The 15,570-nt window shown below is 39.0% G+C and overlaps 2 protein-coding genes across 5 annotated transcripts; one reads left to right on the forward strand and one right to left on the reverse strand.

Annotated features, from left to right (window-relative positions):
* Window positions 1-937: 937 nt before the first annotated feature.
* On the forward strand, window positions 938-7,598 carry tinf2 (TERF1 (TRF1)-interacting nuclear factor 2). Of its 3 annotated transcripts, XM_008427996.2 has the most exons (11): window positions 938-1,244; window positions 2,178-2,380; window positions 2,468-2,569; window positions 3,123-3,218; window positions 3,290-3,400; window positions 3,496-3,619; window positions 4,104-4,809; window positions 6,130-6,188; window positions 6,306-6,379; window positions 6,605-6,667; window positions 7,310-7,394. In XM_008427996.2, exons 1-10 carry the CDS (start codon window positions 1,217-1,219, stop codon window positions 6,665-6,667), a joined length of 1,566 nt encoding a protein of 521 aa, XP_008426218.1. In that variant the 5' UTR covers window positions 938-1,216; the 3' UTR covers window positions 7,310-7,394. The 3 variants fall into 3 exon arrangements, with proteins under 3 accessions (XP_008426218.1, XP_008426217.1, XP_008426219.1); XM_008427995.2 differs by lacking the exon at window positions 6,605-6,667 and having other exon boundaries at window positions 944-1,244; window positions 7,310-7,598; XM_008427997.2 differs by lacking the exons at window positions 938-1,244; window positions 6,605-6,667 and adding an exon at window positions 1,272-1,594 and having other exon boundaries at window positions 7,310-7,598.
* A 1,001-nt stretch (window positions 7,599-8,599) lies between these two features.
* dhrs4 (dehydrogenase/reductase (SDR family) member 4) lies at window positions 8,600-15,499 on the reverse strand. 2 transcript variants are annotated; one of them, XM_008427999.2, is made up of 9 exons: window positions 15,383-15,499; window positions 12,313-12,428; window positions 11,089-11,266; window positions 10,022-10,123; window positions 9,729-9,799; window positions 9,594-9,645; window positions 9,194-9,328; window positions 9,046-9,101; window positions 8,600-8,972 (listed from the first exon to the last, which is right to left on the reverse strand). In XM_008427999.2, exons 1-9 carry the CDS (start codon window positions 15,434-15,436, stop codon window positions 8,858-8,860), a joined length of 879 nt encoding a protein of 292 aa, XP_008426221.1. In that variant the 5' UTR covers window positions 15,437-15,499; the 3' UTR covers window positions 8,600-8,857. The 2 variants fall into 2 exon arrangements, with proteins under 2 accessions (XP_008426221.1, XP_008426222.1); XM_008428000.2 differs by lacking the exon at window positions 15,383-15,499 and adding an exon at window positions 12,702-12,847.
* Between the last annotated feature and the right edge of the window lie 71 nt (window positions 15,500-15,570).

A 15,570-nucleotide genomic window follows, 5' to 3' on the forward strand; every position in this document is an offset into this window, starting at 1 on the left:
TCAAATTCAGCTGCCATGTAATTTGTATTTATTAACATGTCATATCTCAAAGTAATCTGATAAAAACCTGCTTTTGCTGATACCTACATCAACACCTACATATATTCTGTTATGTAACTGAAGATGATATTTTGACTTAGGCAAATCACTTATCATAATCAGCACAACATTACAGAGATTTTAAGTGTAAAAGAGAGACTTATGTTGGCGTCCAACAATTTTGCAATGTGGGCTTTGTGTTACTTGTTCTTCGGCATATTTAGGTGTTTCCAAAATGTATTTATTCAAAACTATCAGAACATGTATGGCAAGCAAAAGTGAGACTGGCAGAAATCTTGGATTTAATATATTTTAATGCTTTCATTTTATAGCTATCTGCCTTGCTTCTAGTCTACTTATGAAATGTTTATTATTCAAGTTGAGTAAAGCCTTAGAAACACCTGGGAAAAACCGTCAATCAAAACCAAGGTGGAAAACTATGAAAAGAAACATCTAAATCTCAACACATTTGTGCCTTTATTTCCTTCTACTGTATGCACGATTATTCGTAATAATCTAGTTGAATTGCCTCGTAATACTTTTTATTCCTTCTTTTACCTCCCCACCAACCCACCGACCAAACAAAGCAAAAGAATCTACAGGTCAGTGAATAATAATAATAAAGAATAGACCCATTATGTCCTCTTTTTCTTTAAATTTATTGGCGGTAGCACAAAAAAATAGTTAGGTGAACATTACAGCCCCGTTATGTTTGTGAGCTATCATGCTGGTCTGGCGGGTGAAGTTACTACGTCATATCCTGAAAGTTATTTTAGGTGTGCTCATTTGCTAAGCATTAATTCCCACCCGAGCGGAGTTTAAAGTTTAGCCCATGTTTCGCATACAGAGCCAGGACGCACCGCCCGTTCGGCACATTCGATGAGATTATTCAAACTGATACAACTACTTGAAGGCGGGAGGCAGAGAGGCGGAACTTTTGACAGAAATTGTTCAGTTTGGCTCGTAACTGATTAACAACAAATAGCGCCGTTGTTGTTTCACGATATGTACTTTAAATCCACATGAGACGGTTAAAGTTAGCACAGTTGTGTTTGCTGACTGAGTTCGCTAACCTTCGTCATTAGCTCTGCGCCAGTTTTCCACAGTAACTTGACACCGCTAAGCTAACTTTTATTAACGTCAGATATATATTTTTTAGCTAAACGGATTCCCTGGGATGGCTACAAGAAAACCGAAAGAAAATGGTAAGTGGAAAACTGAACATTTAGATGTGCTAAATGTTTATCGCTCGCTAACGTTGATAACCACTGTTGAAGTTTGTCAAAGTTAATGTTTTGATAGTTCTGAATGGCTATAATACACTCTACTGCAACTAACGGTTCTGTAAAAACCTCAGAACTTTGTTGGAAGATGTCAGTGACGAAAGTGTCATGGAAACCATGGAGAACAGCAGATATGCCAGAGATAAAGTTATGAGGACGTTTAAAGCAGACACCATATAGGTGCTCGAATTTTACTAGCATACTTCTACACACCTGAATCAAATCACTGGCTCATTAACGGGTTGTCCGATTTCAAGTGTTGGAGAAGAGAGGTTTGTGTGTGCATTTCTTAAGTCTCAGGAAAAACCTGGCTCGACGGGGTCAAATACAAATGAGTGGCACACATTGAAGAGACAGAAAGAGGAGTGGCAAGAGCAATTGATGTGACTGATCAGTCCTTTGCCAACAATCGATGGTTTCATCAAGGACATGTTGCTGTGAAATATCGTCTCTCCTGCCTGAACTTTGAGCTGTTACCATGTCATAACAGTAAAATACAGCAACAATCTTGAGTCGGAGGCCTCTTAAGATTCGTTGCAAGGCTGACTGCTACCAGAGATCCTTCCTTCTCACATCATCACCATCACTCTTTGAAGATTTGTGGATGATATGAGTTAGAACAACGTTTAAGTTTTTGTTTGGAGAAAAAAAAAATCTGAATTAGATTTTTTTTTTTTGGTAAAAAAAAAATGTGCAAGGTTTTTCATCTACGTATCATTTTTTTGTGGCATGAAATTCTGATAAATTATAATTTTTTTAAAGTGCAAAGAGGGTTGAATTTGTTAGGTACTGTAAATTATAAGGGCATTCAGGGTTTACAGTTTGAATTTGTAAACCCTTTGGTTTCCTCTGCAGATGCCAGCCTTCCCTTTGCTGCTCTCCAGCTCTTGGCACCTCCCGTCCGGCTGGTGTCGGCGGCGCTCTGGAAGGTGCTAAAGCAGAGGGATGTGATGCAGTACGGGGTCGTGGAGGAGTTTGTGTCTTCGGCCTGTGAGAACGTTCCTGGCCTGCTTACCCTGCGACACCAGGGCAAGCTGGTGCTGGGCCTGAGAGCACGGGTGACTATTCACTGAAGGATGAGTGGTAATTATAAATCTTCAGTTTAATACATTTCTTACTAATCCGTTTTTCTTCTTTCTTGCCAGTTAATATTAGAGTTGTGTCTCAAACAACCAGACGTTGACGTGATCGCACCGCATCTGGAGAGAATTCGTGTTCCTGCTCCTCTTTTGTCTGGATCAGCTGTGGTATGGAGATGGAGTTCAAATTTACATCAATTTTTTTTTTTTTCTGCTAATGATTCAATTTCACTTATGATTGAAATAAAGGTTGACTACAACCAAGTATAATCCAGCCTGGATTGCTTATTTGATTAGAAATGGGCATTATTCATTTAATTGAGCGAATTGAGTTGTGCAGAATTGTTGAAGCAGATAAGTTGAACTGTTTTTGTAAATGAAGGAAATAAAAAGGCACTAAAGGTACTTCAGCTACTCATTCGGGGAAGCACATATTCAGACTAAGTACCTCTAATAAATATTTTTTATGTTAAGAATAAAAGTCAGTTGTTTTTAGACAATGCAAGCATATTTTTGCTCATCAACACTTGTGTTTTGACTTTTTTTTGTTTGCTTGTAGAGATTTCTAATTTAAAGAAAAAAAACCTAGTCTCGGTAAAAAAAAACCCCAAAAGCAATAGTTTTAAAGTCCACTCTTCTAGTTATTCAGGTTTTGTAGTTGTTTCTACTTTAATGGGTTGTTTTACATGTAAAACATGCACTACGTTCCTTTGTCTTCCAGAAGAAGGATATGAAAATTCAGAGAACGGTGGAAAGTTTCCATTTTTTTGTTCAAATGCTGCTTTCAAGTGAAGCAGAGAGAGAACACTTCTTTAAAGTGAGTATCCATCCACCAATGCTCCACCTGAAACGGTGAGCAGGTGATTATCGATGTTTTTCCTCTAACAGGAACAGTTCCCCACTGATTATGGCCCAAGGTTTGACCAGGAGTTGGAGAAGCTGTTGTGGGAATTTCTGATTCGACTAGACCAGTTGCTCCCGGTTCCCAACCTAGCTCAGGTAGGCATCGACACACACACACACACACATGTGACCTCTGGTGTTACCGTGTGCTGGTGTAGAGTAAAAATGACAGTAAAACGATGTGATTGCAGACGGTGTCATGGCTGTGTGACGCCCCTCCTGTCCTAGAGGAGTGTGCACAAGCAGCAACTCAGCCACAGCTTCTCAAGATCTTACTTCAACATCAGGCTTGTCTGGGTCACCTGGAGTCAGCAGGTAGGATCAGGAGCATTTGGGTTTATTGTTTTGACCAACTGGATTGGAACGGAGGAGAGAGCATTTTATTTTTCCAAACAAATTGACCGAATTGTCTCTTGTATAGTTAAATGGATATCTTCAAAAGAAGAAAAGGTCTTTTTTTATTTTATTTTTTTAAATTTTTTTTATGAATTTCGTTTTCAAAAAAACTAAGACAATTGAATGTCCCATTCAATAAAAACATGGAACAATTTTAAAATGGTTATTTTGATATTTGGGTTATTTTGTTTTTCCAACTCTGCTGGAGAGTTGTTTTTGTCTTTTTAACCATCCATCTCTATCCATGTATCTTTCCATCCACAGTAACAGTTTTGCTGTAGGAATCTGGTTTCAAGAACTCCTGAGATTTCATTCTTCAAATGAGGGGAATTCTGACCGGACAAAATACGTAGAAACTCTAAATCCTAACAGGACTTTTACTCTGTGTTGTTTCCATTCGCAGCGTCTCTCCCTCCAAACATGGGTGACTCCATCCTCACTTCTCTCTCTCTGCCTCCATCTGGAAAAGTCCCATCGGATCAGTCGGCCGCCGAGCAGACAAACTGCTCAAGGCCAGGAGCGACCACACCATTGGTCACACCTGTAATTTCTAACGGCGACGTTCCAGCCAGGAAACAAACCTCGCAAGGCGGTGAGAAATCCAACTCAAAAGACTCGGCAGACGATCAACGGGATCCAAATGCGAAATTCACCTTAGTCAAACAGAAACCCAAACCTGTTGGCGTGAGTTCCTCAAATGAAAGCAGAGGAAGGAAACGCAAGCTAACAGACACAGAAGATAGAGACTCTGAGGAGGACGTCATATCTGGGGGAAAAAGCATCAACGGGAACCCGGAAGCCAAAGAAAAATCTCAAACTTTACCAAACAACGGCTACAACAGTGAACTCCTAAATAGACATATAAGTAAGCTGGGCATCAAAAAGCTGCACCTGCCTGAAGATCCGTCCATTTGCTCTGTGTTTGCTTCCTGCCTGAGCAGCAATCCCAGAGTCATTATCCGAAAACTGCCAGTTTCTTCTGCTAGCGTTGGCTTGTCTGGAGGAGGAGTGAAGTCCTTCTACAAGGAGCAGCAGAAGAAGAAGTCCTCAACGTGGAAACAAACAAGTGGCTGTCAAACGCCTGAAAGTCCTGGCAAGGATGACAAAGAGTAAGGTTTAAACAACAAGCTGCTAGTCGGCCTCTCGGAGTAAAACTTTGTTAATATCCGTTAAAATAACTTTTTCTATTCTGGGTTTTGTTGTTGATAATCTGTTATTGATCCATGTTGTTATCATTTGAATGTGATAATCACACTTCAACGTAACGATGAACAGAGTAATTGATTGGGTTTCTACTTTGTCCAACATCTGGAAATTTAAAACTTTGCTTTTCCAGTTTTCCAAATCTGAATAAGCATGGAGAAAGGAAAACTGAGGATGTTATATTTTCCAAACTTCATTCAATATTCTATCATCTGGAAGCTTACAAAAAAAAAAAAAACAACAGTTAAAAAATAAGTCCTATAGCAGTTACTAATTAAATTGCATGTTTTATCTTTGAGGAACAACACAGAACAAAGGTCAAAAGAAAATGTTAGTACTTAGTGTAAAATAATCCTTTTAAGTTTGAAAGGTCGCCATATATTTTGAAATAACGCTGATTTGAATTAATCCAGATGCCAAAAACACAGAAATAACCCAAATACTCTGAAATCTAAAGCCAACTTTGGCATTATGGGAATATACAAAACGTAAGATCTATTTTAAATGTTTTCTATTCCACCGCCCAGAAGCGCATAAATAATCAACACAAAAGATCAAAACTGATTGATTAGGAACCAAAAACAACCTTTTAATTTTTTATTTATGTATTTTTTTTTTTGAGTCCATTGAATGCACCATACTAAGCACTATCTGGTCAAGCTGACGACAACGTCTACGTTTTTACTGGGAGAAAAAGATTTAGTCTTAGTTTCTGAGCTATAAACAATTGTAAAGGAAAATGTTTGAATTTCTTTTAGTTTGGTTGCATTTATTCACACTTCCATCTCAAAAGGTTTTGATTTGACGGTTTCTGCGCATTTTCAGTGACGCAAGTAAAGCTCCGTAGCTTTGAGGCCGTTTCTCTGGCAGTTTCAGCTTTATTTTTCTAGAAACATTAATTGTTAGAAACATTTACAACAGTTCAGTGGGATAATGTTCATGTTTCTGTTCCCTAAAAAATCTCTGAAATGTACAGCTCTGCTTAAAGAACACTTTGCATACAAACATTTGTGAGGAGTCACTGATGTTTACGATCCTGGACATTTTAATGTTTGCCAAGAGTGTAAAATCTAATTAAATTAATTTGAAAAAAATAAAAATGTTTTTCATACTAGTTTCTTTGAGCTCATCTTTCTGTTAAATAACATAAATTAGATGAGTTTAAGTGCACTGTTTTGATCTGGATTTTATTTATTTTTTTGACCAAGCCTTTGTTTGTTTGACAGAAATCAGCCGGTTTTATCCAGTGGGAGCAGCTCTTCCTCCCAGCAGGGGACTCCTGCAGGTGATTTAACTCATTAAATAACTTCATTATATGGGTGGAAAAATAACTGACTGGTCCCAGTAAGTCTGGACCAGCCATTGTGCTGCGTTATGTTTAACTCTGTATGTTTGTGTGTAGAAACCGTTTCTCTGTCGGGAGACGACTACGTAGCAGATTCTGAGGATGAGGCGTCTAAGAACTTCAAAGGGAGGGTATGTATGCACCAAATAATAAAAAAAATGTGTGCATAGAAAGTGCGATAAAATGGATTGAAAATATTAATATTTTCAATTCCGTATTGAAATATGTGTGAAAATAGTCTGACAAGTTTTATGCTTGTTTTTATATAAAGGTGCCAAAATGTCAACTTCTTTTTTTCTTCCACCATCCACCTCAAAAATGTAGTTTATAATTTTACAGTTTTTTGTGTCTTTTAGCTCTCAGAGACAGATATACATGTTTGCTGGAACGGCTATCCTGGTTCCTCAGATGTTTCCTAGGTAACCGAAAGGACGATTTGTGAGGGGATAATTTGAGATGTTCAGTCAATTTTCTGTCTACCAATCCCTGTATAAATCTTTTCACCCGTCTTATTCTTTTCATTCATCCAACAGTCTTTGAATGCACCTGCAACATGTACATTTCTCTATGTGCTTGCATTTATTCATTCTTTCACCCAGCAGTCTGTGTCTTTCCATCAACTTTCATCGGATTTTATCCATTTGTTAATTTCCCAAATCTCTCTGTCCATCAAGCTGGGCTTATTTATCCATTATTCCTTTCATTGATCGTTCTGCTCTAGTAATTATTCATCTGTGTTGATTTATCTGTCCATGAAATGGCTCTTTATTAAAAACCTGGCCACCATTAAGCTTATCAATAACCTTTATGTTCAGGTTATCAGGAGCATCTGGAAACTGCATTGTGAAATAATAAAAATGTGAAGGAACACTTTTTTTTTTTTTTTTAAACACTGAAGACTATTTTCAAAATCAAAATCCTTCATGAAAATATAAAATCGTTGAGTGTCCCAGTGTTTTTTTTTTTTCTGGTATGTTATCAAGTTGTCGATGTGCCAGTTCAAACGCATTATTTCAAAGTCCTCACACGTCAACGTGTATCCTGTGCTCTACCTCCCCCAGCTGTTCATGAAGCGTTACTACAAGACCAAGCATGGCACATTCGTTCCTACCCTGAGGGAGTTCTGGAAACCCGGGACGACCCGACCAGACCTGCTGTCAGCTGGCAGCAAACCCAGGCGATAAGAGGGACATTCAGTGGTTTACATCCTGGAAACTAAAACACTTCATGATGTGTGGAGTTTTACTTTTATCCTACCTTCTGTTAAATAAATTAAACCGTCTGAAATGCAGCTGTCACTGCAGTTTAGACAATTGCCAGCCAATAAAAGCTCTTTGTGTGTTTATTTTACGTTTTTTGCATGTTAAATGTGATCAGAATGCAAAAAGTAGAAAAATACTGAAAGCACACCTTCAACTAGAAAGATGAATTTATAATTTTAGAAAAACTGCAAGTAATTATGAATCTTTTATTCAAATTTATTTGCAGGCCTGTCACAATAAACAAATCAATTAATTGCATGATAAATTAAACCTATCAATCTCATTTTAATTATCAGCTTTATCGTCTCTTCCTTCCTTTTATTCTTTTTGTTGATACTGAATGAAAAAAGGCTCAACTCCGGTGCTCTCCACTGACCCTCCCTTCCTCATTTCATTAGTGTAATGTCCAGCGCACATGACACGAGTTGTCGGCCCATTTTCAAAACCAGACCACATATTAGCCGACAGAAATCCTAGGTATAATGGTTCGATCGTGCTGTGTGGTGTCCAGCCACATGGGCACAAAATAATGGCTACAAGTCCAGTTAATCAGATTAATGCATAATTTTAAAATCAGGCATTAATCAATGCTTTTCTAGAATCTACCTGTGACGCATGTGACTAGTCAGCGTAAAGTCCTGACTGAATGAAAATCATTAAAACCTAACACACCACACACTGCAGGATGATCGGTTACGAAATCACCAGCGACAACGATCTAAGATTGTCATAAGGGGAAAATGGGGGCAAAAAATCGTGTGGCATGAACTATTGCATTAGGTAGTCAGATGTGCCCATCTTCTCTATTTAAATCTAGTGATTAAGGAAGGGCAATATAGTATACAGACTTTATCTGCACTCTTTTGGTTGAATGCAGTATTTATTTCCACTTTGGCTTTATGTTGATCAGTTTTTATTCAAGTAAGTTTTTTGTTAATGGAGACTGAATCCTTTTTGTTTTTGGTTATTTTGTTTATTTAGTTGATCAGTTTCAGTGTTATGTGTGTTTTTTTTTTAAATAAAGTGTGTATCTATGGCAGGAAATTGCATGAAGTATTACGTCATTTCCATTAAATCGGTGTCAAAAGGTCTTGAAACAATATCGTTTATTGCAATAATTTTTTAGACAATCGCTCAGAAAAATTTGTTATCATGACAGGCCTATCAAAAGACATGAGTTATAATTGCAGAATGGTATCTTGTTATAAAATATCTCATCTATATTAGCTTTCTTATCAATGATGACTTATGTACAGATCCAGTAGGAAGGCCAAAGTATATGATGGAAAAATTGGACAAGGATAAAATTTGAAAAAAATCATAAATGGGTCTGAAATTAGACGGGGTTCAGAGTCGACAGCTCATCCCTCCCGTCACCGTGACGGTCTCTCCTGTGATGTAGGAAGCGTCATCAGAGCACAGGAAAGCGATCGTTCCTCCGATCTCTTCAGGTTCTCCAATCCTGAAGCCGCAGATAAACACAATTATTCCACAGATTCAGCAGCTCAACCACAACGAGTTAAACTAAACGTCACCTCTTAATGCTGAGCTGCTTTTTCAACTCATCCACAATGTCTTTGTTTTCCCACAACTGGAACAAGAGAAAAAAAAAACAATCACAGTCTCATACGGTAATCAGGAACACAACAGACCTGAAGATCCGTGAAGCGTTGATGTCCTTACTGCAGAACTGAAGCGGGTTTTGATGATTCCAGGGGCCACGCAGTTCACCCTGATGTTACTGTGAGCCAGCTCAGGAGCCAGCGCCCTGGTTAGACCCAGCAGGGCCGTCTTACTCACACAGTAGGGGCCCAGGCCCTGCAGAGAGACACAGCAGGACCGTTCTACTGAACCCAGAAGACACTGGAGTATCAACAGTGACTAGGAAAGCTAGTTTTTTGCTATGCTTGACTATCATGTAAAGTTCCTCCAACTATCCCATATATGTTTTTTTTTTCAGTCTTAAATTTCATTCAAGGTGGCATTAAAAAGGTCTTCAAAAGTCTTAAATTTGACTTTCTGAAACCAGCACATATTACTGTAAGTGAAGCTAAATGGGAAAAATCTTAATTGAGAACCTCACCTGCATTGGTTGGTATCCACCCACAGAAGACACAAATATCACGTTTCCACCTCTGAAAGAGAAATTCGGAACCATTGAAAGCACAACTAAGAGTTTCATTGTTGGCTCTTCTTTTCCTACCAGTGCCATCCTCACCCTCTCTTCTCCATATGAGGCACCACTAGCTTCGTCAGGAGGAAGGCAGCTTTTACATTTACAGACAGAATCTAAAAAGAAACAAGAATGATACAAATATATGGGTTTTTTTACAGTTTCGGTAGACAAAAAAAAAGTGGGAAACAGAAGTTTTTTGTTTAACTTGATATTTGATATTTTGCAAAAGCATCCATACCACTCAACTTTCACTGGCTTTCACTGACATTCATGTTAAAGATAAACATTTATGTTAAAGAGAATGAGTCCTGAAGCTTCGTAGTCGTGGCCTTTACCTTGTCCCACACGTCCTCTGTGGAGTCCAAGATGTTTCCAAAGAACGGGTTGACCGCTGCGTTGGACACCAGGATGTCAATGCCCCCACACTGGTCCACAGTCTAAGTGCAACACAAAGTGAGGAGTTAAACTGCAGCGTAGCATATTAAATCAACGAGACATAGGCCTCAAATAATACAAAACACATTTAAAACCCCGGTGCAGTTCACAAAAAAAGAAAAAAAGTAAACTCGAAAAGTCAATTTGCAGATTTACACAAGTTTGGAAACTATTAAAGGTTCATTTTAAAGGGATGAAACGATTATTGCTTTGCAGACAGACTGTCCGACGGCACGACACATTAGACGGAGGCAGGAAACAAAGGACGCTCAAAGCAGGAGTTAAAGAACTGGCTGTTTATGGGACTACCATATGTACAATCATTTATAAGGGCATGATTTCCATGGAGGCACCTCACACAGCAGTCAGGTATCCTCCAAGTCAAGCAGAGCTGCATGCTTGTGGTTTTCTGAGATGTACCTCAAAACTTATCTCTGCAGTGGAAAAGTTTACGGGCTGTCGAGATTAAGATTGAAGTACTTGGGAAGATTGTTGGTCTCCAGGAATAATAATAATAATAATAAGAGCCTCAAATATGAAGTGAAGTGAAGCTGGAGAGCACCTCTAACAACAACAAAAACATCAGCGCAAACCATCTGAATGTCTTCAGGCAGAGAAAATGTTCCCCCCTCGCCCCCCCAACACCCCCAGACAGACTGAGGCCCCCTTGGAACGACTTCACCAGAGTCGTCCGCGTCGGACTCTGAAAGAAAGGGGCTCAGCTGAAGCTCGGCGAGGAGGAGTGGGTTTCAAATCCCTCCTGAGCAGAACCTTCTACAGGTCTGCTGCACTGCGGCAAAAGGAAATGTCTGAGGTTTGCCTGGAAAAATAACGCAGTTATTACCCAGGAGTTTAGTCGGATTTTCCATTGACTGGGGGTAAACCTCCGATACCTCCGATTCAGTTTTTGTTTTTTAACTAGTTTTCGCAGAAGACCTGCATTATTTCCACATATTTTACCACTCACCAGTTGGACCAGCTTCTCCCTGTCCTCTCCTTTGCCTACATTACATGTGGTTCCAGTTACTCGGATGCTCTGGCTCTTCAGCAAAGCCACAGCCTTGTCCACGTTGGCCTGCCGCCGGCTGCTGACGACCACATGGGCCCCTCTCTTTCCCAGAGCCTGAGCTGCAGCCAGGCCGATTCTGAGGCGAAAGAGGAAAAAACGGAGCCTTATCACGAATGAACAAAGCCTGGCAAAACTTTCCAGACCCGTCTTATCTCAACAGCAACCGCAAACTTCAACGTGGTTTGTTGGGATTTTACGTAGTAGGCCAACAAAAAGCAGGATGCAAGTAAAAATGCACAAAAACCATACAGTACAGATTTGTATTCAATCTCACAACGTCAAATAAACCAACTATGGTATTTAATCGAAGTGTAAGCACCACTCTGCACCTCTTCTCACCCGATTCCCTTAGGGAAACGTGGTGGTGGCAGCAACATGCAAGCTGGTTTAAGGCAATACAAGATGGCAAACATGGTTTCTGCAAGTTTCAGTAACTTCAATTTAGTAAAGGCCAAAGCAAATTCTCCAAAATAACATAAATAAATTTAAAATATTGCACTTTGTCCAGGAGCCGGTTGGATATAATGGTGTTTTGATATAATTTTCCCACATAACCAACAATAAGCAAATGCCAGGAAGAAAGAATAAATAAACTAATATACTAATTTAAGACCTAAATAAAGGTAATTTTAGGCCTTGTAGGGGAATTTAGGCTCTCTTATTACATTTTTAAAGCCTAAAATTGAAACAGTTAGATGCTCATTGGTGCTCAGCATTCACGTGTTAAAAGGTCCCAGTCAAAGTCCAGCGCTAAATTAAATGGAGAATGTGTGGCAAGACTTAAAAACTAACACTTACAGGTTGGTCTATCACAAAATAAAAAAAAGTCCCAATAAAGCGCATTTTAGATTTTAGGTTCAATTGTGGCAACATGTCAAAACGTATAAGGGGTAGAAAAATATTTGCAAGGTACTGGAAGTCAACATCTATCATTCGAAACATCATCGTTGAAACATTTATTTACACATTGGCAACATATCGGAACTGAGAAACTACATTTTCTTTTCTCTTCTTGTTTTGGAAATCCATTTTCTTAGAAAAGCAGACCACAGTCACGTCCTCGGTTTCTGCTAAAGCTGTTCCAGACACCAAGAGCTCTACAAACAGTTCAGTCATTCTCACCCATCGGTGGAGGCTGTCACAATAGCTACTTTCCCATCCAGACTGCTATGAGACATTCTTCTCTGGACAGACACCGGGTTGGTCCTCAGAAACCTGGATAAACCCCGAAACATCACCTGCGACACGGAGCAGCAAGGTTACTTCATGCACAGACTAGTTCACGAGGGTAAAGGTCAGGGACTCTGATTGGACTTGTTGTTAGGCGGGATTCAGGGGTATGAAAGGTGGATGACACAGAATTCCAATTGTACATTACGCAAACTGACACCGTTAAGACTCATACTAAACCAGCAATGTAAATAATGAAATATCTGATCGAGGTTCAATGATAACTTTACGGCCAGCGAAGGAATACTGAGGTTTTAGCGCCAGAAAGAAGTTTATCTCACCAAGAAGGACATGCAAACTGTAACGGACGAAGTCGCAAAGGTGGAACGTTTGATAAAACACAAAAACTCAGGCAAACTCTGACGAGAGGACCTTTGACTCTTGCTACATCTACTGTATTCCGGATACAGGTACCGCTATCAAAATAAAAGCCTCAAACAAGCGCCTCGTTTTCATTTGACAACTTTTAAATGTGTGACATGTGATAATAGCATCAGTTGGTAGAATAACTGTGTACTGTTAGGTTCGTGACTTACTAATAACGTTACGTGTCTACGTTTTGACTACTTGGGGGAAATTAGTTCTCTGATTAACAGTTGAAATCGACGCCCCTGAACGCACCCACAAAACATCAGCCAATCACAGAAAGAGGTGCAGCTAACAGTGCGGATAGAAGCCAGGTTTCAGTGAGAAAGGATTGGACTAAATGCCAACAAGACAGGTTTCCCTTACAGTTCAGGGGAGCATCCGAACCCATCGATATATATATTACGAATTACGAAGTAATGTATTCGAACCACCGAAAGAGGCCGAGAGGCACGTCTCCCTAACAAAAAATATTTTTGATTTCACTGCACAGTAGAAAGTGAGCTCGTCTGCCATCTTGTGAGTGGCATGTGAACCAGGAGGATTATTACTATAAAACGTGGTTTTCAACATAACAAAGGCACTAACATTTATTATAAACTACTTTGAACAAATATAGTTGTCATACACAATAATGTGAAATCATTTTTTTATTGTAGATTAATTTACTTCTTAATATATACAAAATAATTTAATGAAATATAATTTTAGTCTTTTTAGCTAAAACACATTCAGTTTTTCCAGATTTGTTTAGCTCAAAAGTACTACTTAAGATATAAAGGCTAGACTAGCTTTAGGTGTTAAGAATATATTATTCTTATTTTTCTACTAATATTAATAAATAATGAATTACTTAGATTTTTAGGATAAACGTAGGGATGACAAAGAGCTAGTGTCTAACCATAAAGATCTTATTTAAGTGCCTAATAGTGTAGTTTTTCCTCAGTTGTAAATGGTCTAGTATCGCAACACTGTCCAAGTTATGAAGGTCTTATCTTAATCACATACAAAATGTCAAAACCATGTAAAGACCTGCAGACCTTGTTCCTGAATGATTATGTTAGGGAAATGTTTAGTGAATTCAATACTTTAAATCACAAGGGAAAACATATTTTAAAGTTAAGTGATTTATGTCAAGTGTCTGTTAACTTTGAAGATTAATGTAGCTAATCAAACCTTTGAATGAGTTTTGTTTCACAATCCTCTGAAAACTGTAGATATCCCTTTCACTTGTGCACCTTTTTCTTCAACCTTCCACTAACAAGCTTGGAAACTGCAGTCTTTAAACAACCAGTGTCATTGATCATTAAATTTTTGTGTCACATATGGACGGTGTCAATGACTTTTGTTGGTTAGCTGTTAAGTCAGCAGTCTCTCTTGATTGTTACATCTCTGTTTTAAACATTATTTTTCATTTGGCTTATGATTTTCTAAGAAACTACTTTTTTTCTTTTGCTTTCTAAAGTTCCAAACATTTTCCATCAAAATGAACAGAAATGAGAGAAATGTATAAATCAGCTTTATTTGCCAAATTTGAAAAAACAAGAAATTCCACCATTTAATGTAAACCAGAGAGACAGCCTGGAGAAAAACACTGTTTTGTTTTTGCAAATATCACTCTGCCATGCCTACCTGAAGGTAAAAACTTAAATGTGTCCAGAATGTGTGGGACCTGCAAAGATTTTAGTTACCTATTTCTGAGGTAACTCGGACCTTACCTCAACCTTAGCGTTGAGGTAAGGTCAACACTCATACTCCTATGTGCTGACCTTAATGCTTGAAATAGAATAGACAGAATAAAAATGGAAACTACCTGTATTGCTCCTCAGTGAGAAAATTCAGAAGAACCAGAGGCAAAGTGACAGATAAATCAAACTTTCATGCACGTTCACAAAAACACATCATTTTGTGCAATAAATCTATATAATAATTTAGTCTTTTGAATTCTATTCCTGAAATAAATGTAATTTATGAATACATCAAAATTATTATGATAGAAATGTAACATGAACAAAAATTCACGTGACTAAACAATCTGAGCAGTTTTGCTTGCGAGTCCAAAATAAAGCCACTCACAATATGGCGGCGACGTTGACCTACGACTCTGACGCCCATGCGTCGTCTGCTCTCCGACGTTTGTGTGATCGAACCTCAATGGCCAAAGATTTTCACGCCTGGAAAGAAGCGATTCCTCACTTATCTCCCTGAAAGCGTTACGTCGATGGGAAGTTTATCCACGATAAGACAGAAGCCAGGTATTTGCTTTTATTTTAAACCGACGGCTTTGCGCTCTAGCGCCGATTAGACTGGTAACAGCTGGGATTTCATGCTACGCTCCAGGACTATTGTTTTGAATTGAGCCTTAGCAGCAAGGGGCGATATGGATAACCAGCGTTAGAGAGTGTAATCCAGTCGGTTAGTGTTTAAAGCTAGGCCTCGCCACGGCTCGTTGCCGTCTTATCAGCTCATAATTACACGAATTAACAATTATTTTTGAATGTCGCACACACACGCGCGCGCCAGCTGTTAACGTGCTAGATGACCATTTTAACGTGCACCATTTGCTTTGAAATGCAATCCATTAGGGTGGTATTACCGTAACGTAACGACAATCGCTCGTCGCACGTCGTATTGCATATGGATGATGCATGACTTTAGGCGGATGGACCGGTTTGGTGTTCAGTTGTTGTATCTCATCAAAGCGTGAACGTCGTTTCCACCTGGATTACAGGATCCGCGCGAAGACGGGGGACGTCGAGGCAGCCACACCACTGAGATGAGTCC

The sequence above is a fragment of the Poecilia reticulata genome, linkage group LG14 (genome assembly GCF_000633615.1).
Source record: "Poecilia reticulata strain Guanapo linkage group LG14, Guppy_female_1.0+MT, whole genome shotgun sequence".
Classification (NCBI taxonomy): Eukaryota; Metazoa; Chordata; class Actinopteri; order Cyprinodontiformes; family Poeciliidae; genus Poecilia; species Poecilia reticulata.